This window comes from Salvelinus fontinalis, unplaced genomic scaffold (genome assembly GCF_029448725.1).
Source record: "Salvelinus fontinalis isolate EN_2023a unplaced genomic scaffold, ASM2944872v1 scaffold_0852, whole genome shotgun sequence".
Classification (NCBI taxonomy): Eukaryota; Metazoa; Chordata; class Actinopteri; order Salmoniformes; family Salmonidae; genus Salvelinus; species Salvelinus fontinalis.
In genome coordinates this window covers 42,988-69,234 of record NW_026601061.1, presented here as the reverse complement: position 1 = coordinate 69,234, position 26,247 = coordinate 42,988, and the positions used below count along the sequence as shown (strand labels likewise).

General features: G+C 46.1%; 1 protein-coding gene across 6 annotated transcripts; it reads left to right on the top strand.

Moving 5' to 3' along the window:
- The first annotated feature begins 5 nt into the window (after positions 1 to 5).
- Positions 6 to 24,723, top strand: LOC129847456 (epsin-3-like). Of its 6 annotated transcripts, none has more exons than XM_055915250.1 (12): positions 6 to 475; positions 7,966 to 8,174; positions 13,768 to 13,926; positions 14,731 to 14,814; positions 16,157 to 16,469; positions 17,363 to 17,481; positions 17,992 to 18,081; positions 18,962 to 19,048; positions 20,962 to 21,073; positions 21,203 to 21,463; positions 21,591 to 21,824; positions 22,492 to 24,723. In XM_055915250.1, the coding sequence occupies exons 2-12, from the start codon at positions 8,106 to 8,108 to the stop codon at positions 22,767 to 22,769; spliced, it is 1,806 nt and encodes a 601-aa protein (XP_055771225.1). In that variant the 5' UTR covers positions 6 to 475; positions 7,966 to 8,105; the 3' UTR covers positions 22,770 to 24,723. The 6 variants fall into 6 exon arrangements, with proteins under 6 accessions (XP_055771225.1, XP_055771224.1, XP_055771223.1 ...); XM_055915249.1 differs by having other exon boundaries at positions 18,914 to 19,048; positions 21,206 to 21,463; XM_055915248.1 differs by having other exon boundaries at positions 18,914 to 19,048.
- Positions 24,724 to 26,247: the final 1,524 nt, after the last annotated feature.

Sequence of the window (26,247 nt, the reverse complement as noted above, 5' to 3'; positions counted from 1 at the left end):
CATCGGAGGACCATGGGTTAAACGCTGACTGCATGCTACCCACTACCCAGTATCCACCCCCATCCCGCCCCCTCGCTCTCCCTCTCTCTCAGCTGTGTGTACGAGTACCTGCCATGCGTGCGTGTGTGAGTGGGCGCGTGAGTGTGCCATGCCGTTGGTTGTCCAATGCGGATTTCACGGTTGCTGCCCGCCTCGTGTCTCGCGAACTTCACCTGAAAAGGAACAGACTACACGTCCCTTCGGAATTCCACTGCCGTTCCACGCACGGGGCTGAAGCACGGCATTCTGCTTGTCTGTCCTATTCGGGAATAGACTACCGATAGCTCCCTTACTCGCTGCATCTCTGTGCTACGGTTCAGTGCTGCTGATACCGGTGTTCTAGTACTGCTGGGGAATACCGACACTGCAGAGAGAGGGAAGGAGCGGAGAGGAGGATGGTGCCTGGTTTAGGAGGAGGGAGGTAATCATGGCAGAGGTAAGCGGAACGGACAGAATGCGGAAAACTAAACACACAGGACACCTGGGTTTTTAGGCTACCGCGACATAAAAACTACTACAAATTACTGGGGTTTTTAAACAGCCAAAGCTTTTTATTACTGAAACTTGGATGATTTCGATAGACTATTAGTTCGTTTGACAGTATTCGGCAGTGTATTTGTGCAACAAAAGCGGTGTGTTGTCTAGGTAGTGTAGGCAATTTGAGCGTGTATGTTATCGTTAGTTAGTGTAGCCATGTTTTCTTGACAGCTCAGATTGGACGATGAGCACATCGCGTTGCATAAGAATATTTGCATGAGTGCTTGGTAGTTTAGTAGTCAGTTCTTCCTCTAGCCTTTTGGGGGCCCTACGCGAGGTTTGGTAGTTTAGTAGTCAGTTCTTCCTCTAGCCTTTTGGGGGCCCTACGCGACATTTGGTCAGGGGGCACCCCCCCCCCTCCTCGCAGGCAGAACGTTTTAGTGATATGTGTGGGAGTGACTAATGAAATCAATGGGGGCCCCCAGGAGGTCAGGACCCCTGAGCACATGCCCTGTGTTCCGGTCGGTAATTTGGTGATGATTAGGCCTATTACAAGGGTTAGATAGCTGGGTAGACTACCTTACCTATCAATCAAAAGAATGTTAGCTGACATTGGCTAATTGAGTGACTGACAGGGACTGACAACCAGTGGTGTAAAGTACTAAAGTCAAAATACTTTAAAGTGTTTTTAGTCGTTTTTTTGGTGTATTATTTATATTTTTGACAACTTTTACCTCACTACCTTCCTAAAGAAAATATTGTACTTTTTCTTCCATAGTTAAATTCACACACTTATCAAGAGAACATGTAGTCATCCCTACTGCCTATGGCGGATTCACTAAACACACATGCATCTTTTGTAAATAATCTCTGAGTGTTGGAGTGACTACCTCATGAAGCTGGTTGAGAGAATGCCAAGAGTGTGCAAATCTGTCATCAAGGCAAAGGGTGGCTACTTTGAAGAATCTAAAATATATTTTGATTTGTTTATAATGTTTTTGGTTACTACATGATTTCATGTGTTATTTCATAGTTTTGATGTCTTCACTATTATTCTACAATGTAGAACATAGCAAAAATAAAGAAAAACCCTTGAATGAGTAGGTGTCGCCAAATTGTTGACATGTACTGTATATTTAATGTAATAGTCGAGGGGGGGGCTAGTAACCTATAGCGGGCTGCTGCATGGATAGCAGGTGTGTGTGTGTGACAATGCTGGGAATAGACACGCCTTGCCTCTCCACCTGTTAAAGGCAGCTGCTCCTCTACTTCCCATGCACAGCTGACCGTAAACAGGGGGGCGTGGGATAGACAAATTACATACTTACCTGATTTGTTTGATATTAATTAGTAAACAATTATTTACTGAACAAACAGTAAGATATTTCTGTCCTGCTAATGCTGTGTTTTATGGTCTCCACTCTAGTTCCCTGCAGCTAATCTGGGCGTATGGTCACTAGAGATGGCTTGAGCTGACAAATGAGTGAAAGACTGCATTACATAGACAAGATGTGGTGGGTGTAACCGAGACAGAGATAGCCAGGAGAGGTTTAGAACAATTCCTCATTGTCTCTAAATCATCCTTCCATCTGGGAAACTAAGCCAGGGTGGGTTAAGACAACAACCCACGTGCAGATAACGACAGGATGAACCCAGAGTGGCCTATGATTCTCCTTGGTCTGCATGAGGGGGGCTGAACCAACCATGACTGAGCATTGTTAGTGTCAGCTATATATAGTACTCTGCATTTGTGTAAAGCTTAGGTTACTCGGTCCAACACTCAAGGGTGGGGGATCGACCAGCCTTATTTTAGCAATAATTAATCAATACTAAATAAAGATGATTGTTTGAAGAAATGACCAAATCTCTCTCAGTACTGAATTTCCACAACAGATGTAACACGCTGTGGGCACCACGCGCTGCAGTTCTCCTCCACGTTCAACGGCCCAATGAGGGCTCTATCCTCAGAGTCACTCGTCTGCTACAAGGACCCTGACAGGGGACGGCCCAATGAGGGCTCTATCCTCAGAGTCACTCATCTGCTACAAGGACCCTGACAGAGGATAGCCCATGTTGATTGGAGCTACAAGGACCCTGACAGGGGACGGCCCATGTTGATTGGAGCTACAAGGACCCTGACAGGGGACGGCCCATGTTGATTGGAGCTACAAGGACCCTGACAGAGGATAGCCCATGTTGATTGGAGCTACAAGGACCCTGACAGGAGACGGCCCATGTTGATTGGAGCTACAAGGACCCTGACAGGGGATAGCCCATGTTGATTGGAGCTACAAGGACCCTGACAGGGGACGGCCCATGTTGATTGGAGCTACAAGGACCCTGACAGGGGATAGCCCATGTTGATTGGAGCTACAAGGACCCTGACAGGGGATAGCCCATGTTGATTGGAGCTACAAGGACCCTGACAGGGGACGGCCCATGTTGATTGGAGCTACAAGGACCCTGACATGGGACGGCCCATGTTGATTGGAGCTACAAGGACCTTGACATGGGACGGCCCATGTTGATTGGACGGATGTTACTGGGGGGAAAGAGGAATTCAAGGGTAGAACAAGAACAGTGCTTTTACATCCCTTCACTGAAATCTCTGAACTGCTGATACCCATTCTCTATTTTCTCCTCAAGTCTCTCTCCTCTCTTCTCTCTCTCCTCTCTCTCTCCTCTCTCTCCTCTCCCTCCCGCCTCTCTCTCCTCTCTTTCCCCTCTCTCTCCTTTCCCCTCTCTCTTTCCCCTCTCTCTCCTCTCTTCTCTCTCTCCTCTCTTCTATCTCTCCTCTCTCTCTCCTCCCTCTCTCTCCCCTCTCTCTCGCCTCTCGCTCCTCTCTTCTCTCTCTCCTCTCTCTCCCCTCTCTCTCCTCTCTCACCCCTCTCTCTCCTCTCTCTCTCTCCTCTCCCTCCCCCCTCTCTCTCCTCTCTCTCACCCCTCTCTCTCCTCTCTCTCTCTCTCCTCTCTCTCTCTCTCTCTCTCCTCTCTCTCACCCCTCTCTCTCCTCTCTCTCTCCTCTCTCTCCTCTCTCTCCCCCCTCTCTCTCCTCTCTCTCTCGCCTCTCACTCTCTCTTCATTGAGAACTGGCAAGGAGGTCATGTTTGTGTCAGCATACCCAAATTGGTGTGTGTGTGTGTGTGTGTGTGTGTGTGTGTGTGTGTGTGTGTGTGTGTGTGTGTGTGTGTGTGTGTGTGTGTGTGTGTGTGTGTGTGTGTGAGAGAGAGAGAGCTGGAGATGATTTGTCAGAAAGGTGATACTGATTGAACTGCTGATGTCTCCATTCTTTATTTTCTCTGTGTCCTCAAATCTGTCTCCTCTTTCTGTGTCCTCAAGTCTGTCTCTCCTCTTTCTGTGTCCTCAAGTCTGTCTCTCCTCTTTCTGTGTCCTCAAGTCTGTCTCTCCTCTCCTCTTTCTGTGTCCTCAAGTCTGTCTCCTTCTCTCCTATTTCTCTGTGTCCTCAAGTCTGTCTCCTTCTCTCCTCTTTCTGTGTCCTCAAGTCTGTCTCCTCCTCTCCTCTTTCTGTGTCCTCAAGTCTGTCTCTCCTCTCCTCTTTCCTGCTCTCTCTTCTCTTCTCTCTCTCCTTTCCCTCCCTCTCCCTCTCTCTCTTCCTTTCTCTCAGTGTGTATTGCAGTTCCTCAGTGATATTGCTGAAGTCAGCACTACTGCAGGACAAAGCATTCTGTGACTGTTCTGTTCATCCTAACATCCTATTGGAGGACGGCTGTAGAACAAACCGTCCTATAGGAGGACATTTGAAATAGAGAACTAACTAAAGACCCTGTTTGCAAACTGAGCCAATAATTGGGCAAAATATCCTAATTTATCTACTTGTGTAAATGCAGACAAAGGGCTAAACATTTCAGTTTTTCTACCTAGCACTAACACACCTGATTCCACTCATCAACTCATGATAAAACCTGTGATTAGTGGGATCAAGTGTGTCGTGCTGAGGCAAAAATAAAAATGCACCCCGTTTGAGTCCCCAGAACCAGGATGAAGAAACACTGGTTTAAATGGGTTAATTGTGATGTGTCTGAAGTACAGTCTGAAGTACACAGGAGCCAGATACAGGCGAGATAAATACAGTCACAGCTCTTAAGAGATGAAGTCCCTAATGTCTCTGGTAATACATGAGTTTAGATGTGAAAGTGGGTTACAGTGTGTGTGTGTCTGTCCTGTGCGTGAGAGGGGGTGTGTGTGTGTGTGTGTGTGTGTGTGTGTGTGTGTGTGTGTGTGTGTGTGTGTGTGTGTGTGTGTGTGTGTGTGTGTGTGTGTGTGTGTGTGTGTGTGTGTGTGTGTGTGTGTGTGTGTGTTGGCCTGGATAAGACCTAGCTCTGCTAGACACATCAATAGTGCCACTTTTTATGACCTACTTCCTGTTAACAAGTAGAATACGGTTCCTCCTACACCCTGATCTAAGGTCAGTTATGTGTTTTCCCTCTAATGGTTCAGGGTAGTATTAGGGAAGTGTAATTTGGTCCCAGATCAGTGGTTAGGTTAGTATCTAATGGTTCAGGTTATGATTATGGGAGTGTAATCTGGTCCTAGATCAGTGACTAGGTTAGTATCTAATGGTTCAGGTTATGATTATGGGAGTGTAATCTGGTCCCAGATCAGTGATTAGGTTAGTATATAATAGTTCAGGTTATGATTATGGGAGTGTAATCTGGTCCTAGATCAGTGACTAGGTTAGTATCTAATAGTTCAGGTTATGATTATGGGAGTGTAATCTGGTCCTAGATCAGTGGTTAGGTTAGTATCTAATCGTTCAGGATAGTATTTGTTGCAGGAAACTGACTAGGTCTGCAGGCTGCAAGGCAACAAATTCAGCATTGGCCACAGGACAATAAATCAATCTAGTCTCTTCAGAGTTTGTCCCAAAATGGCACCCTATTCACATTAAAGGACACTAAATTAGATTCACATTAAAGGACACTACAGTAGATTCACATTAAAGGGCACTACATTAGATTCACATTAAAGGGCACTACATTAGACCAGAACCTGTAAGGCTCTTGTTAAGAGTAGTGCACTAAATGGAATATGATTCACTATATATGGAATATGGTTCACAATATATGGAATATTATTCACTATATATGGAATATGATTCACAATATGGGGAATATGATTCACTATATATGGAATATGGTTCACAATATGGGGAATATGATTCACTATATATGTCATATGGTTCACTATATGGGGAATATGATGCACTATATATGGAATATGATTCACTATATATGGAATATGGTTCACAATATGGGGAATATGATTCACTATATATGGAATATGGTTCACAATATGGGGAATATGATTCACTATATATGGAATATGGTTCACAATGTGGGGAATATGATGCACTATATATGGAATATGGTTCACTATATGGGGAATATGATGCACTATATATGGAATATGGTTCACAATATGGGGAATATGATTCACTATATATGGAATATGGTTCACAATATGGGGAATATGATTCACTGTATATGGAATATGATTCACTATATATGGAATATGGTTCACAATATGGGGAATATGATTCACTATATATGGAATATGGTTCACAATATGGGAATATGATTCACTGTATATGGAATATGGTTCGCTATATGGGGAATATGATGCACTATATATGGAATATGGTTCACTATATGGAATATGATTCACTATATATGGAATATGGTTCACAATATGGGGAATATGATTCACTGTATATGGAATATGGTTCACAATATGGGGAATATGATTCACTGTATATGGAATATGGTTCACTATATGGGGAATATGATGCACTATATAAGGAATATGGTTCACTATATGGGGAATATGATGCACTATATAAGGAATATGGTTCACTATATGGGGAATATGATTCACTATATATGGAATATGGTTCACTATATGGGGAATATGATTCACTATATATGGAATATGGTTCACTATATGGGGAATATGATTCACTATATATGGAATATGGTTCACTATATGGGGAATATGATGCACTATATAAGGAATATGGTTCACTATATGGGGAATATGATTCACTATATATGGAATATGGTTCACAATATGGGGAATATGATTCACTGTATATGGAATATGGTTCACTATATGGGGAATATGATGCACTATATAAGGAATATGGTTCACTATATGGGGAATATGATTCACTATATATGGAATATGGTTCACTATATGGGGAATATGATGCACTATATAAGGAATATGGTTCACTATATGGGGAATATGATTCACTATATATGGAATATGGTTCACTATATGGGGAATATGATGCACTATATAAGGAATATGGTTCACTATATGGGGAATATGATTCACTATATATGAAATATGGTTCACAATATGGGGAATATGATGCACTATATAAGGAATATGGTTCACTATATGGGGAATATGATTCACTATATATGAAATATGGTTCACAATATGGGGAATATGATTCACTATATATGGAATATGGTTCACTATATGGGGAATATGATTCACTATATATGGAATATGGTTCACTATATATGGAATATGGTTCACTATATGGGGAATATGATTCACTATATATGGAATATGGTTCACAATATGGGGAATATGATTCACTATATATGGAATATGGTTCACTATATGGGGAATATGGTTCACTATATATGGAATATGATTCACTATATGGGGAATATGATTCACTATATGGGGAATATGATGCACTATATGGGGAATATGGTTCACTATATGAAGAATATGATTCACTATATATGGAATATGGTTCACTATATATTAAATATGGTTCACTATATATGGAAAATGATTCACTAGATGAGGAATATGGTTTACTATATGGGGAATATGGTCACTATATATTAAATATGGTCACTATATATTAAATATGGTTAACCATATATGGAAAATTATTCACTATATGAGGAATATGGTTCACTATATGGGGAATATGGTCACTATATATTAAATATGGTTCACTATATATGGAAAATGATTCACTATGTTGGGAATATGGTTCACTATATGGGGAATATGGTTCATTATATGGGGAATATGGTTCACTATATGGGGAATATGGTTCACTATATGGGGAATATGGTTCACTATATATTAAATATGGTCCACTATATGGGGACTATGGTTCACTATATGGGGAATATGGTTCACTATTTAACAGTTTAAGTGTTATATTACTTAACAGTTGAAGTGTCATAATACTGGATAATTAGCTAATTAACTAACAGTTGAGTTGATGATGATTGACTTGTATTAACACATTTTAATTGTTATTTTAGAGTTTAATTGTCTGACTATGGCTCTGTTTCTTTTGTCTTTCTCTTCTTTCTCTTTCTCTCCCTCTCTCTCTCTCTCTCTCCTTTCTCCTTCTCTCTCCCCCTCTCTCCCTCTCTCTCTCTCCTACAGTGGTGCCTCTGACCCCCTCTACTGCCTCAACTACCTCCCTCTTCCTCCCTTTCATCCCTTTCATCCCAACCCCCTTACCCCACCCTCTCTAACATTTACCTTACACCCCTAACGCCCCCTCCCCCCCAACACGAGTCACCATGACGACCTCAGCGTTGCGTCGCCAGGTGAAGAACATTGTTCACAACTACTCTGAGGCAGAGATCAAGGTGACTGGAACTAACTCTACTAACTCTACTACTAACTCTACTACTAACTCTACTACTAACTATACTAACTCTACTACTAAATATACTAACTCTACTAACTATACTACTAACTATACTACTAACTATACTACTAACTCTACTACTAACTCTACCACTAACTCTACCACTAACTCTACCACTAACTCTACCACTAACTCTACCACTAACTCTACCACTAACTCTACCACTAACTCTACCACTAACTCTACCACTAACTCTACCACTAACTCTACCACTAACTCTACCACTAACTCTACCACTAACTCTACCACTAACTATACTACTAACTATACTAGCTATACTAGCTATACTAACTCTACCACTAACTCTACTACTAACTATACTACTAACTATACTAGCTATACTAGCTATACTAACTCTACCACTAACTCTACTAACTCTACCACTAACTCTACCACTAACTCTACTACTAACTCTACTACTAACTCTACTACTAGCTATACTACTAACTATACTACTAACTATACTACTAACTATACTAGCTATACTAGCTATACTAACTCTACTTTATTTTATACTTTCCTTCTGTGTGATGTACAAAGTTGTGTTTGCCTGGTGTGTTCCCACCTGTGGGCCCCGGCTGGATTATTTAGGTAATACTGTGGTGTAAAGTAATGTCAGGTAACACTGTGGTGTAATGTCAGGTAACACTGTGGTGTAATGTCAGGTAACACTGTGGTGTAATGTCAGGTAACACTGGGGTGTAATGTCAGGTAACACTGGGGAGTAATGTCAGGTAACACTGTGGTGTAATGTCAGGTAACACTGTGGTGTAATGTAATGTCAGGTAACACTGTGGCGTAATGTAATGTCAGGTAACACTGTGGTGTAATGTCAGGTAACACTGTGGTGTAATGTAATGTCAGGTAACACTGTGGTGTAATGTCAGGTAACACTGGGGTGTAATGTAATGTCAGATAACACGGTGGTGTAAAGTCAGGTAGCACTGTGGTGTAAAGTAATGTCAGGTAACACTGTGGTGTACTGTCAGGTAACACTGTGGTGTAATGTAATGTCAGGTAACACTGTGGCGTAATGTAATGCCAGGTAACACGGTGGTGTAATGTCAGATAACACGGTGGTGTAATGTCAGGTAGAACTGTGGTGTAATGTCAGGTAGCACTGTGGTGTAATGTCAGGTAGCACTGTGGTGTAATGTAATGTCAGGTAGCACTGTGGTGTAATGTAATGTCAGGTAGCACTGGGGTGTAATGTCAGGTAACACTGTGGTGTAATGTCAGGTAGCACTGTGGTGTAATGTCAGGTAGCACTGTGGTGTAATGTCAGGTAACACTGTGGTGTAATGTCAGGTAACACTGTGGTGTAATGTCAGGTAGCACTGTGGTGTAATGTCAGGTAACACTGTGGTGTAATGTCAGGTAACACTGTGGTGTAATGTCAGGTAGCACTGTGGTGTAATGTCAGGTAGCACTGTGGTGTAATGTCAGGTAGCACTGGGGTGTAATGTCAGGTAGCACTGTGGTGTAATGTCAGGTAGCACTGTGGTGTAATGTCAGGTAACACTGTGGTGTAATGTCAGGTAGCACTGTGGTGTAATGTCAGGTAGCACTGTGGTGTAATGTCAGGTAGCACTGTGGTGTAATGTCAGGTAGCACTGTGGTGTAATGTTAGGTAGCACTGTGGTGTAATGTCATGTCAGGTAGCACTGTGGTGTAATGTCAGGTAGCACTGTGGTGTAATGTCAGGTAGCACTGTGGTGTAATGTCAGGTAGCACTGGGGTGTAATGTCAGGTAGCACTGGGGTGTAATGTCAGGTAACACTGTGGTGTAATGTCAGGTAGCACTGGGGTGTAATGTCAGGTAACACTGGGGTGTAATGTCAGGTAACACTGGGGTGTAATGTCAGGTAACACTGTGGTGTAATGTCAGGTAGCACTGGGGTGTAATGTCAGGTAACACTGTGGTGTAATGTAAAGTAGCATTGTGGTGTAATGTAATGTCAGGTAACACTGTGGTGTAATGTCAGGTAGCACTGTGGTGTAATGTAATGTCAGGTAGCACTGGGGTGTAATGTCAGGTAACACTGTGGTGTAATGTCAGGTAACACTGTGGTGTAATGTCAGGTAGCACTGTGGTGTAATGTCAGGTAGCACTGTGGTGTAATGTCAGGTAGCACTGTGGTGTAATGTCAGGTAGCACTGTGGTGTAATGTCAGGTAGCACTGTGGTGTAATGTAATGTCAGGTAGCACTGTGGTGTAATGTAATGTCAGGTAGCACTGTGGTGTAATGTCAGGTAGCACTGGGGTGTAATGTCAGGTAGCACTGTGGTGTAATGTCAGGTAGCACTGTGGTGTAATGTCAGGTAGCACTGTGGTGTAATGTCAGGTAGCACTGTGGTGTAATGTAATGCCAGGTAACACGGTGGTGTAATGTAATGCCAGGTAACACGGTGGTGTAATGTAAAGTCAGGTAGCACTGTGGTGTAATGTAATGTCAGGTAGCACTGTGGTGTAATGTAATGTCAGGTAGCACTGTGGTGTAATGTCAGGTAGCACTGTGGTGTAATGTAATGTCAGGTAACACTGTGGTGTAATGTAATGTCAGGTAGCACTGTGATGTAATGTAATGTCAGGTAGAACCGTGGTGTAATGTCAGGTAGCACTGTGGTGTAATGTCAGGTAGCACTGTGGTGTAATGTAATGTCAGGTAGCACTGTGGTGTAATGTCAGGTAGCACTGTGGTGTAATGTCAGGTAGCACTGTGGTGTAATGTCAGGTAGCACTGTGGTGTAATGTCAGGTAGCACTGTGGTGTAATGTCAGGTAGCACTGTGGTGTAATGTCAGGTAGCACTGTGGTGTAATGTCAGGTAGCACTGTGGTGTAATGTCAGGTAGCACTGTGGTGTAATGTCAGGTAGCACTGTGGTGTAATGTCAGGTAGCACTGTGGTGTAATGTCAGGTAGCACTGTGGTGTAATGTCAGGTAGCACTGTGGTGTAATGTCAGGTAGCACTGTGGTGTAATGTCAGGTAGCACTGTGGTGTAATGTAATGTCAGGTAGCACTGTGGTGTAATGTAATGCAAGGTAGCACTGTGGTGTAATGTCAGGTAGCACTGTGGTGTAATGCAAGGTAACACTGTGGTGTAATGCAAGGTAACACTGTGGTGTAATGTCAGGTAACACTGTGGTGTAATGTCAGGTAACACTGTGGTGTAATGTCAGGTAACACTGTGGTGTAATGCCAGGTAACACTGTGGTGTAATGTAATGCCAGGTAACACTGTGGTGTAATGTAATGCCAGGTAACACTGTGGTGTAATGTAATGCCAGGTAACACTGTGGTGTAATGTAATGCCAGGTAACACTGTGGTGTAATGTAATGCCAGGTAACACTGTGGTGTAATGTAATGCCAGGTAACACTGTGGTGTAATGTAATGCCAGGTAACACTGTGGTGTAATGTAATGCCAGGTAACACTGTGGTGTAATGTCAGGTAGCACTGTGGTGTAATGTCAGGTAGCACTGTGGTGTAATGTCAGGTAGCACTGTGGTGTAATGTCAGGTAGCACTGTGGTGTAATGTCAGGTAGCACTGTGGTGTAATGTCAGGTAGCACTGTGGTGTAATGTCAGGTAGCACTGTGGTGTAATGTCAGGTAGCACTGTGGTGTAATGTAATGTCAGGTAGCACTGTGGTGTAATGTAATGCCAGGTAACACTGTGGTGTAATGTCAGGTAACACTGTGGTGTAATGTAATGCCAGGTAACACTGTGGTGTAATGTAATGCCAGGTAACACTGTGGTGTAATGTAATGCCAGGTAACACTGTGGTGTAATGTAATGCCTTGTAACACGGTGGTGTAATGTTATGTCAGGTAGCACTGTGGTGTAATGTAATGCCAGGTAACACTGTGGTGTAATGTAATGCCAGGTAACACTGTGGTGTAATGTCAGGTAGCACTGTGGTGTAATGTCAGGTAGCACTGTGGTGTAATGTCAGGTAGCACTGTGGTGTAATGTCAGGTAGCACTGTGGTGTAATGTCAGGTAGCACTGTGGTGTAATGTCAGGTAGCACTGTGGTGTAATGTCAGGTAGCACTGTGGTGTAATGTCAGGTAGCACTGTGGTGTAATGTAATGCCAGGTAACACTGTGGTGTAATGTCAGGTAACACTGTGGTGTAATGTAATGCCAGGTAACACTGTGGTGTAATGTAATGCCAGGTAACACTGTGGTGTAATGTAATGCCAGGTAACACTGTGGTGTAATGTAATGCCAGGTAACACTGTGGTGTAATGTAATGCCTTGTAACACGGTGGTGTAATGTTATGTCAGGTAGCACTGTGGTGTAATGTAATGTCAGGTAGCACTGTGGTGTAATGTAATGTCAGGTAGCACTGTGGTGTAATGTAATGTCAGGTAGCACTGGGGTGTAATGTCAGGTAGCACTGTGGTGTAATGTCAGGTAGCACTGGGGTGTAATGTAATGTCAGGTAGCACTGTGGTGTAATGTAATGCCAGGTAACACTGTGGTGTAATGTAATGCCAGGTAACACTGTGGTGTAATGTAATGCCAGGTAACACTGTGGTGTAATGTAATGCCAGGTAACACTGTGGTGTAATGTCAGGTAGCACTGTGGTGTAATGTCAGGTAGCACTGTGGTGTAATGTAATGCCAGGTAACACGGTGGTGTAATGCCGGGTAACACGGTGGTGTAATGCCGGGTAACACTGTGGTGTAATGTAATGCCAGGTAACACTGTGGTGTAATGTAATGCCAGGTAACACTGTGGTGTAATGTAATGCCAGGTAACACTGTGGTGTAATGTAATGTCAGGTAGCACTGTGGTGTAATGTAATGTCAGGTAGCACTGTGGTGTAATGTAATGTCAGGTAGCACTGTGGTGTAATGTAATGTCAGGTAGCACTGTGGTGTAATGTAATGTCAGGTAGCACTGTGGTGTAATGTAATGTCAGGTAGCACTGTGGTGTAATGTAAAGTAGCACTGTGGTGTAATGTAAAGTAGCACTGTGGTGTAATGTCAGGTAGCACTGTGGTGTAATTTACATTTACATTTACATTTACATTTACATTTAAGTCATTTAGCAGACGCTCTTATCCAGAGCGACTTACAAATTGGAAAGGTCATACATATTCATCCTGGTCCCCCCGTGGGAATTGAACCCTGGTCCCCCCGTGGGAATTGAACCCACAACCCTGGCGTTGCAAGCGCCATGCTCTACCAACTGAGCCACACGGGACGTAATGTCAGGTAGCACTGTGGTGTAATGTCAGGTAGCACTGTGGTGTAATGTCAGGTAGCTAACTATTCAGTTTGATGGTCCCGTACTCAGCTATGAATTGATACCTGTTCATTAATGATTTATTGACTACTTACAAAGCCTTTCTACACTATTGGTGTCCCCCACCTTTCACACCTGCTACACTGGGGCATTGAGAAGGCAGCCCATCATTATAGGTCAAATGTTACCAGAAATTGTACCCCCCCTTCTTCTAAACCTGGTGTGTGATACTACTTTCTCTCATTCCAATAACCCTCCCTCCCTCAACCAGGTGCGCGAGGCGACGTCCAACGACCCGTGGGGCCCCTCCTCTTCGCTGATGTCAGAGATCGCTGACCTCACCTTTAACGTGGTGGCGTTTGCTGAGGTCATGGGCATGGTCTGGAAGCGCCTCAACGACCACGGGAAGAACTGGAGACACGTCTACAAGGTAAACACCTTTAAAGAGACACCATTACGTCTACAAGGTAAACACCTTTTAAGAGACACCATTACGTCTACTAGGTAAACACCTTTAAAGAGACACTATTACTTCTACAAGGTAAACACCTTTAAAGAGACACCATTACGTCTACAAGGTAAACACCTTTATAGAGACACCATTACGTCTACAAGGTAAACACCTTTATAGAGACACCATTACGTCTACAAGGTAAACGCCTTTATAGAGACACCATTACGTCTACAAGGTAAACACCTTTAAAGAGACACGATTACGTCTACAATGTAAACGCCTTTAAAGAGACACCATTACATCTACCATGTCCTGGTTGCTAAAATTCTAAGTTTATGTGATGTGGCAAAACAAGCAGCCATTGTATAGAGAATCATTGTACCATCTAAACGGCTGTGAATTATATTTTCCATAACCAAAAATATTGTACTTTCAGCTGTTTGAAGCTGCTGTACAAAACCCAAAGTAAAATATGCCAAAAAATTCACTTAAGAGGGGAAGCGTAGAAATAGAGCACATAGAGCAGATCTACCGCTTCTTATACTTGCTTTAAATGAGAATGTGAATCTGGAATAGTTACATTTTCCAGCTTTATATCAGTCTATTTTGGTCTTGTTTTATTATCCTATTCCTGTGAGTTTGTACTCATTTGTATTATTCTATGTAGCTTTTATTGTCTTTTAAAAATGTATTTAAATGTTTGTTTAGTATGTACAGCATGTTGAGTTGTGGTGTCTGTATGAAATGTGCTGTAGAAATAAAGTTCTGTTATATGACAAGGCCCTGACGCTGCTCGACTACTTGATCAAGACCGGCTCAGAGAGAGTGGCTCAGCAGTGCCGCGAGAACGCATTCACCATACAGGTGGGTGAGGGAAACTGGGGTACGGTGGGGAGGGTGTTCTGGCACAAAATAATATAAATGCTGCAGTGGACTCCTGCTATACTCTCTTAGACATAAAGGTGCTATCGAGAACCTTAAAGGGTTATTCGGCTGTCCCCTGAGGAGAACCCTTTTTGATTTCAGGTAGAACCCTTTTCTGTTCCATGCAAAACCCTTTCCACATAGGGTTCTACCTGGAGCCAAAAAGGGTTCTACATGGAACTTAAAAGGGTTCTCCTATGGGGACAGTTGAAGAACCCTTCACTAGCTCATTGTTATGGATGTATCCAAATAAATGTCACTAGAAAACAGCTTAAACAAATGGAAATGCAGCTACTTTTCTTTGATTCTGGCTGCACTGTTTGACGTGACTGTAAGTTAGCCGTCGTTGGCTAGCTAGCAAGCAAGGGATAAGAACGTTACCAGGCAGTATGGCAATGGAACATTTAGAACCAACGCCTGGGTCATACAGAACAAAAAGACTGAACGACTGGGTCGCGTCCATAGATACAGAACAAAAAGACTGAACGACTGGGTCACGTCCATAGATACAGAACAAAAAGACTGAACGACTGGGTCACGTCCATAGATACAGAACAAAAAGACTGAACAACTGGGTCACGTCCATAGATACAGAACAAAAAGACTGAACGACTGGGTCACGTCCATAGATACAGAACAAAAAGACTGAACGACTGGGTCACGTCCATAGATACAGAACAAAAAGACTGAACGACTGGGTCACGTAAATAGATACAGAACAAAAAGACTGAACGACTGGGTCGAGTCCATAGATACAGAACAAAAAGACTGAACGACTGGGTCGAGTCCATAGATACAGAACAAAAAGACTGAACGACTGGGTCACGTCCATAGTTACAGAACAAAATGACTGAACGACTGGGTCACGTCCATAGATACAGAACAAAAAGACTGAACGACTGGGTCACGTCCATAGATACAGAACAAATGACTAAACGACTGGGTCACGTCCATAGATACAGAACAAAAAGACTGAACGACTGGGTCGCGTCCATAGATACAGAACAAAAAGACTGAACGACTGTGTCACGTCCATAGATACAGAACAAAAAGACTGAACGACTGGGTCGGGTCTTTGCCCACTGAACCGATAGAACAAACGACCAGCCGGCTTGGATAGCAACCCTAGATTTGTGTCTGGACTATTATCGCGTGGAAGGATGAAATAGTATGAATTAATATATCAAAATAAAGTTTTTAATGAAAATATGTAAATCATTATGTGTATATAATATAATGCAAAGGAATCAATTTGATATTAAATCCTCATGTCTCCATGTAGACGCTGCGTGACTTCCAGTACATGGACCGTGATGGCCGTGACCAGGGGGGCAACGTGAGGGAGAAGGCCCGCCAGCTGGTGTCTCTACTCAGGGACGAGGAACGGCTCAGACAGGAGAGGAGCCAGGCATTGACGACTAAAGAACGCATGACGGCTGGAACGGGGGGAGGAGGAGGAACGGGGGGAGGAGGGACGGGACATGGAGTGGTACCTCCAGGGTACCAACCAGGGCGAAGGACCAGCCAGCCAAATATGGCAGGACTCTACGGGGAAGAGTTCATCCGCTCCCGGGGCTCGCCCTCCTCCTTTAACTGTGAGTGGAGACATTAATACTTCCCCTTTAACTGTGAGTGGAGACATTAATACTTCCCCTTTACACTCACAGTTAGACATTAATACTTCTCCTTTAACTGTGAGTGGAGACATTAACACTTCCCCTTTAACTGTGAGTGTAGACATTAATACTTCCCCTTTAACTGTGAGTGTAGACATTAACACTTCCCCTTTAACTGTGAGTGTATACATTAATACTTCCCCTTTAACTGTGAGTGTAGACATTAATACTTCCCCTTTAACTGTGAGTGTAGACATTAATACTTCCCCTTTAACTGTGAGTGTAAACATTAATACTTCCCCTTTAACCGTGAGGGTAGACTTTAACACTTCCCCTTTAACTGTGAGTGTAGACATTAACACTTCCCCTTTAACCGTGAGTGTAGACATTAACACTTCCCCTTTAACCGTGAGTGGAGACATGAATACTTCCCCTTTAACCGTGAGTGGAGACTTTAACGCATCCCCTTTAACTGTGAGTGTAGACTAACACATCCCCTTTAACTCTGAGTGTAGACTTTAATACCTTCCCTTTAATGTAGTACCAAATTCAGAATGATACTTTATAGACTTTTACTTCACCTGTGTGTGCTCATTTTAAACCTCTCCTTTAACTGAATATATACAAGCACGACCACACAACTTCATACACACACACACAGCACAAATTGAGTCTGGACAATCAATGAAAAAGATTAAAGCTATGAATAACACAAGACAACTGGCTTATATTTATCCTCTCTCTATATCTGTTTCTGTCCCCCGTCTCTCTCGCCCTCCTCTGCCCGCTCTGTCTCTCTCTCTGTCTCTGTCTCTCTGTATCTCTGTCTTTCTGTCTCTGTCTCTCTGTCTCTCTCTCTCTCTCTCCCCCAGCCTCTTCATCCTCTCCTCGTGAAGCATGTGATCTAGAACAGGCCCGCCCCCAGACCAGCGGAGAGGAGGAGCTACAGTTACAGCTGGCCCTGGCCATGAGCAGAGAGGAGAGTGAGAAGGTGAAACACACACACATTCTGAAGTGTGAGTCAGTGAGGTGGGCTGGACTCCTACACCATCTCTCAGAGTACATCTGTCATGTCAGTGATGTCACCAACACCAGCTCAATGAGCTCAACAGCACCACTGTGTGGTGGGACAGACTACTACACACAACTGCTGGGGTGTATTAACTAGGGCCCAAAGGGAAGCAAACTTTGGGGGGGGGGACTACATGAACTTGTCCAATAGGAAAAGCTTGTTTTTGTTCATCCGTTGCAAAACATGTAGCTACCGTGTGCACTAATGAATAAAACCCTGCTGTGTCCTTTCCTTAGCAGTGATGTGGGAAAGTGTGTTGCTGTGGTTACCCTCTTACTCCCTAGGTTCTTACTGCAGCTGGTCTGTCTCTGTCTCTGTCTCTGTCTCTGCTCTCACTCTCGCTCTCGCTCTCACTCTCGCTCTCTCCTGATTGATGCTGAATGCTCATTGGTTAGTCAGATGCTAATCACTGACACAACCCCTCTTCAGCTGGCCCCGCCTCCTCCCATTGCTATGGAGACAGATGATGACACACAGCTACAGATAGCTCTGAGCCTTAGCAAAGAGGAGCACGAGCAGGTACACACACATACACACACACACACATACACACACACACACACACATACACACACACTGCAGATTGTCCCTCCTCTGCCTGCTTCACCAGTGTGTATATGGTAACCTCCTGCAGTGCCATGTGAATCCTGTCCTCTAACTAACCATTCTGTCCCCCTCCAGATTCCATCCTTACCTCTGTCGGCTCCTTCTCCTAGTTTAATCTTCCATTTTCCCTTCATCCCTTCCTCCCTCTCCTCCTCCTCATCCCTCATCCCTCCCTCTCCCCTCTCCTCCTCTCCCTCCCTCTCCCCTCTCCTCCTCTCCCTCCCTCTCTCCTCCTCCTCATCCCTATCTCTCCCCTCTCTTCCTTTCCCTCCCTCTCTACCCTCTCCTCCTCTCCCTCTCTCCTCTCCTCCTCCTCATCCCTCCCTCCTCTCCTCTCCCTCCCTCCTCTCCTCTCTCTACCCTCTCCTCCCTCCCTCCCTTTCTCCTCCACTCCCTCCTCTCCCTCCCTCCCTCCTCTTCTCCACTCCCTCTCCTCCTCCTCATCCCTCCCTCCTCTCCTCCTCTCCCTCCTCTCCTCCTCTCTCCTCTCCTCCTCCTGCTCCTCTCCCTCCTCCTCTCCTCCTCCTCCTCCCTCCCTCCTCTCCATTACAGGGCTGTATGGTTGAGGTGACCTTAACTTTGTCCTTCTGCTTCCTCCTTCACTGGCTGATAATATCAATCCCTTTTATTTTCTGTCTTTCTTTCTAACAGTTCAGTTGTTTTCCTAAAATATAGTGAAAATAATTGTAATGTGTGTGTGTCATGTCTGCGTCGTGTGTGTGTGCGTGCATACGTGTGTCCACAGTGTCTCCATGGAAACTGTGTTGATGATGTCACCATGCCGCCTCTGCAGGACCAGCGTCGTCTCCAAGGAGACGAGTCGTTTTTACAGAGAGTCCTGGAGGAGAGCAGGAGGGACAGTCACACAGGGACAGGGGAGGTGAGAGACAGAGAGCCCTGGAGGAGAGCAGGAGGGACAGTCACACAGGGACAGGGGAGGTGAGAGACAGAGAGCCCTGGAGGAGAGCAGGAGGGACAGTCACACAGGGACAGGGGAGGTGAGAGACAGAGAGTCCTGGAGGAGAGACAGATGGGACAGGGACAGGGGAGGTGAGAGACAGAGAGCCCTGGAGGAGAGCAGGAGGGACAGTCACACAGGGACAGGGGAGGTGAGAGACAGAGAGCCCTGGAGGAGAGCAGGAGGGACAGTCACACAGGGACAGGGGAGGTGAGAGACAGAGAGTCCTGGAGGAGAGCAGGAGGGTCAGTCACAAAGGGACAGGGGAGGTGAGAGACAGAGAGCCCTGGACGAGAGCAGGAGGGACAGTCACACAGGGACAGGGGAGGTGAGGGGGTGTGTGAGAGAGAGACAGAGAGCCATGGACGAGAGCAGCAGGGACAGGGGAGGTGAGGGGGTGTGTGAGAGAGAGACAGAGAGCCCTGGACGAGAGCAGGAGGGACAGTCACACAGGGACAGGGGAGGTGAGGGGGTGTGTTAGAGAGAGACAGAGAGCCCTGGACGAGAGCAGCAGGGACAGTCACACAGGGACAGGGGAGGTGAGGGGGTGTGTGAGTGAGAGACAGAGAGCCCTGGACGAGAGCAGCAGGGACAGTCACACAGGGACAGGGGAGGTGAGGGGGTGTGTGAGTGAGAGAGAGACAGAGAAGCGATTCCCAAACCTTCCATAACAAAGCCATCACCTACAGAGAGATGAACTTTGAGAAGAGTCCCCTAATCAAGCTGGTCCTGGGGCTCTGTTCATAAACACACCCCACAGAGCCCCAGGACAGCAACACAATTAGACAAAACAAAAAGATAATTACTTGACACATTGTAAAGAATTAACAAAAAACCAGAACAAACTAGAATGCTATTTGGCCCTAAACAGAGAGTACACAGTGGCAGAATACCTGACCACTGTGACTGACCCAAACTTAAGGAAAGCTTTGACTATGTACAGACTCAGTGAGCATAGCCTTGCTATTGAGAAAGGCCGCCGTAGGCAGACCTGGCTCTCAAGAGAAGACAGGCTATGTGCACACTGCCCACAAAATGAGGTGGAAACTGAGCTGCACTTCCTAACCTCCTGCCAAATGTATGACCATATTAGAGAGACATATTTCCCTCAGATTACACAGATCCACAAAGAATTTGAAAACAAACCCGATTTTGATAAACTCCCATATCTACTGGGTGGAATTCCACAGTGTGCCATCACAGCAGCAAGATTTGTGACCTGTTGCCACAAGAAAAGGTCAACCATTGTAAATACAACCCATATTTATTTTCCCTTTTGCACTTTAACCAGTTGTGCATCGTTACAACACTGTATATATACATAATATGGCATTTGTAATGTCTTATTATTTTGTAACTTCTGTGAGTGTAATGTTTACTGTTAATTTTTCTTGTTTATTTCACTTTTGTATATTATCTACTTCACTTGCTTTGAGAGAGAGAGAGATTAATATGCTTTGTTATGGTTCTGAAGGTCAGAGAGCAACCAAGAAGGTGCCTTGTGGGGGATCGTTTCAGCTTGTTTTGTCTCGTTATTGATACCATGTTATCTTGTTTTGAGGTGTTTTGACTCGTCTCTGCTAATATTGAAAGAATCCGCTAGTTAGCTAACCAACCGCTGTAACGATGTATTTGAGAGACAACAAGTGCTCATTGTGCAGATGTATTTATGGTTTCAATAAACATTTTGGAGACTAAAATATAGTTTACATGTTGTCAACAATCTAAGCTAGCCCGGCCTGTTTTGTCCCATAGCTGAACAATCAGCCCATGACTCTGAAGGCAACATGATGTCTCCTTGACAACCAGATGTTTGTGATTCTGTTTCTCTCCAGTCCGCCATGTCCAACCTGGTGGATATCTTTGGCCCCTCTGAGGCTCCGCCCCCAGCTGACGACCTCTGGAACGCTCAGCCTGCTGTGACCTCTGACCCCTGGGACTCTGTGGGTGAGTGGTACACGCTCACACACACACACACACACACACACACACACACACACACACACACACACACACACACACACTCTGCTATGCAAACTCTGCATTGCAAAACGTGCGCACCCTCTCTCTCAACAGCAGTCCACTCCAACACTCCTGTGATTGGTAGTCCCTGGGCGACCCGCCCCTCCTCCAGCAGCCCAACCAATCCCTGGGCTCCGTCACGCTCTCCCACCTGGGAAGCTCCGCTCACATCATCATCCAGCCCTGTCAATCACGGCTGGGAGAGCCCGCCCCCTCTTACAGTGGACGGTACTGATAGGACGGATCTCTTCTCTGTCAGGGAGGAGGAGGAGTGTAAAGGAGAGGAGGGACCACCTCAACCTGGCAGTCCTACTGGTAACACACACACACACACACACACACACACACACACACACACACACACACACATGTTTGTCTTCCTGTGTATGTTGTGTTTATACTGCATGTTTTCCTGCTGATTTCATTACCTCCCCCTCCACAGGACCAGACCTGTTTGGGGAGCGTGTTCTGTCCCCCGAGGTCAACGGGCGAGGGGGGGGCAGTCCGGAGATGTTTGACCTGTCCCGTCTCGGCCCCCCCCAGGGCTCCGCGGCCCCCCGGATGTGTCGCACCCCAGAAGCCTTCCTGGGACCGACGGGGGCGTCGCTCGTCAATCTGGACGCACTCATCCCCCCTAATCCTCCTAGCAGGACCCACAACAACCCCTTCCTCTTAGGTGAGGAGAGACACACACACACACACACACACACACACACACACACACACACACTCACACACCCCCCTAATCCTCCTAGCAGGACCCTCTTGCTGCACCCTCGACAACTACTGTGATTATTATTATTTGACCATGCTGGTCATTTATGAACATTTGAACATCTTGGCCATGTTCTGTTATAATCTCCACCCGGCAAAGCCAGAAGAGGACTGGCCACCCCCCATAGCCTGGTTCCTCTCTAGGTTTCTTCCTAGGTTTTGGCCTTTCTAGGGAGTTTTTCCTAGCCACCGTGCTTCTACACCTGCATTGCTTGCTGTTTGGGGTTTTAGGCTGGGTTTCTGTACAGCACTTTGAGATATTAGCTGATGTAAGAAGGTGATGTAAATACATTTGATTTGATGATTTTGATTTGACCCACAACAACCCCTTCCTCTTATGTGAGGAGACACACACACACACACACACACACACAATGTGTGTGTAAAAATGAACAGTAAACATTACACTCACAAAGTTCCAAAAGAATAAGGACATTTCAAATGTCATATCATGTCTATATACAGTGTTGTAACAATGTGCAAATAGTTAAAATACAAAAGGGAAAATAAATAAACATAAATCTGGGTTGTATTTACATTGGTGTTTATAGATCTGTCTCTCTCTCCAGGTCTGTGTGTTCCCTCTCCCACCAACCCATTCCACTGTGACCAGCCTCGTCTCACGCTCAACCAGATGCTCCGTCCCTGTTCCACCTCCCCACTCCCCCCTCACACTCTCCCCTACAGCCCCTCTCTCCCCCTCCCTCTCCCACACCACATCCAGCCCTCCCCCGGCCTCCTGGACCTCCCCTCTAACCTCCCCCATCCCCTCCTCCCCCTCTCCCCCGCCCCGGCCCACCGCGTGCCGCCCCAATCTCACACACACAGCCACAACCCCTTCCTCTGAGGCCTGAGGGAGATGGAGAGACAACTGGTTCTTCCTCTGAGGCCTGAGGGGAGATGGAGAGACAACTGGTTCTTCCTCTGAGGCCTGAGGGGAGATGGAGAGACAACTGGTTCTTCCTCTGAGGCCTGAGGGGAGATGGAGAGACAACTGGTTCTTCCTCTGAGGCCTGAGGGGAGATGGAGAGACAACTGGTTCTTCAACTGGATCAAGGTGTTTTTGTCCTCCTGGAGGTTCAGGTGAAACCCCTCAGAGAGAGAGAGGAATAGGACCCAGTAACGCTTCACCGAGAGCATGAATGCTCCCCCGTACCCCTTACCCCTTACCCATCTCCCTCCTATCCCCCATACCCCGTACCCCTTACCCCGTACCCCTTACCCATCTCCCTCCTATCCCCTTACCCATCTCCCTCCTATCCCCCATACCCCGTACCTCTTACCCCGTACCCCTTACCCATCTGTCTAACTCTCTCCCCCCGTACCCCATACACCTTAACCATCTCCCCGCATCCCCCGTACCCCTTACCCATCTGCCCAACTCTCTCCCCCCATCCCCCGTACCCATCTGTCTAACTCTCTCCCCCCGTACCCCATACCCATCCCCCTCCTATCCCCCAATCCCCTTACCCATCTCCCTCCTATCCCCCGTACCCCGTACCTCTTACCCCGTACCCCGTACCCGTCTGTCTAACTCTCTCCCCCCGTACCCCATACCCATCCCCCTCCTATCCCCCAATCCCCTTACCCATCTCCCTCCTATCCCCCGTACCCCTTACCCATCTGTCCAACTCTCCCCCCGTACCCCATACCCCTTACCCATCTCCCTCCTATCCCCGTACCCCTTACCCATCTGTCCAACTCTCCCCCCGTACCCCTTACCCATCTGTCTAACCCTCTCTGCCCCTCATCTCCCTGTCTAACCCTCTCTGCTCCTCATCTCCCTCTCTGACCCTCATCTCCCTGTCTAACCCTCTCTGACCCTCATCTCCCTGTCTAACCCTCTCTGACCCTCATCTCCCTGTCTAACCCTCTCTGACCCTCATCTCCCTGTCTAACCCTCTCTGCCCCTCATCTCCCTGTCTAACCCTTTCTGCCCCTCATCTCCCTGTCTAACCCTCTCTGCCCCTCATCTCCCTGTCTAACCCTCTCTGACCCTCATCTCCCTGTCTAACCCTCTCTGACCCTCATCTCCCTGTCTAACCCTTTCTGCCCCTCATCTCCCTGTCTAACCCTCTCTGCCCCTCATCTCCCTGTCTAACCCTCATCTCCCTGTCTAACCCTCTCTGCCCCTCATCTCCATGTCTAACCCTCTCTAACCCTCTCTGCCCCTCATCCGCCTTTATGTTACCTCTCTGCACTGGACCGAACACGCTTTACCAACTGGACCTGACTGGACTCAACTGGATTAAACACGGCCTAACTGGATTAAACACGGCCTAACTGGACCTAACTGGATCAAACCAGACCTAACTTGATCTAACTAGTCCAAACTTGGTCAAACCGGACATGGTTGATTGTATTCTCAGACCCTCGTGCCTGTCTTGTCGACAGACCCACAATGCTTTGCGACCCATCTCCCGTGGCGTCTTGGAGGACCTCAGGGAGACCACTTTCCCAGCCAACACTCAGTGGAACTGGACTTCTGGATGGACAGAGAGAGAGAATGAAAGAGAGAGAGAAGGGTGACTTTCTCTCTCAGGTGGAGAGACGAGCTGTGATGTCTTCTCTGCACTGACAGACAGATGGACGTGAATGTGTGTTTAGATACACACACACACACACACACACACACACACACACACACACACACACACACACACACACACACACACACACACACACACACACACACACACACACACACACACACACACAGGCTACTGTAGGTATTTATTAGAGTGATATACAGTATATGAACAACTATATACTAATAAATGATGGTGTTTGTTGCATTTTAACACTGTACATGTTTTACTGCTCTTCCCTCTGAAGGAGAATAGTGGATCAGGATGATTCTGTCTGGTTTATGTGTGTGTGTGTGTGTGTGTGTGTGTGTGTGTGTGGGTGGTGTGTTTGAGGTTTCCTCTCCAATCTTTGACAGAATCCGAGAGATACAGTAGTGATGTCATCACTGAGGTCACAGGACAAAGTGTGCTGAATCACTGCTCTGTTCATTGGTGTAATGTTTCCTCCCCCTTCATCTCCTCGGTTCTGCCACACACACACACACACACACACACACACACACACACACACACACACACACACACACACACACACACACACACACACACACACACACACACACAGCAGAGTCTCTAACCCAGGGGAACCAGACTGCAGTAAAGAGAGAGAAATCACTGTTCAGTGAATAATGATGTAATGCATCACCTCATCTGACCACCAGGGGGACTTTACCCAACCTCTCCTCCTGTACTCACAGTGATTTCCCCAACCTCTCCTCCTATACTCACAGTGATTTCCCCAACCTCTCCTCCTGTACTCACAGTGATTTCCCCAACCTCTCCTCCTGTACTCACAGTGATTTCCCCAACCTCTCCTCCTGTACTCACAGTGATTTCCCCAACCTCTCCTCCTGTACTCACAGTGATTCCCCAACCTCTCCTCCTGTACTCACAGTGATTTCCCCAACCTCTCCTCCAGTACTCCCAGTGATTCCCCAACCTCTCCTCCTGTACTCCCAGTGATTCTCCAACCTCTCCTCCTGTACTCACAGTGATTTACCCAACCTCTCCTCCTGTACTCACAGTGATTTACCCAACCTCTCCTCCTGTACTCCCAGTGATTTACCCAACCTCTCCTCCTGTACTCACAGTGATTCTCCAACCTCTCCTCCTGTACTCCCAGTGATTCCCCAACCTCTCCTCCTGTACTCACAGTGATTCTCCAACCTCTCCTCCAGTACTCCCAGTGATTTCCCCAACCTCTCCTCCTGTACTCCCAGTGATTCTCCAACCTCTCCTCCTGTACTCCCAGTGATTCCCCAACCTCTCCTCCTGTACTCCCAGTGATTCCCCAACCTCTCCTCCTGTACTCCCAGTGATTCCCCAACCTCTCCTCCAGTACTCCCAGTGATTTCCCAACCTCTCCTCCTGTACAGTGATTTCCCCAACCTCTCCTCCTGTACTCACAGTGATTCTCCAACCTCTCCTCCAGTACTCCTAGTGATTTCCTCAACCTCTCCTCCAGTACTCCCAGTGATTTCCCAACCTCTCCTCCAGTACTCCCAGTGATTCTCCAACCTCTCCTCCTGTACTCCCAGTGATTCCCCAACCTCTCCTCCTGTACTCACAGTGATTCTCCAACCTCTCCTCCAGTACTCCCAGTGATTTCCCCAACCTCTCCTCCTGTACTCACAGTGATTTCCCCAACCTCTCCTCCTGTACTCCCAGTGATTCCCCAACCTCTCCTCCTGTACTCCCAGTGATTCCCCAACCTCTCCTCCTGTACTCCCAGTGATT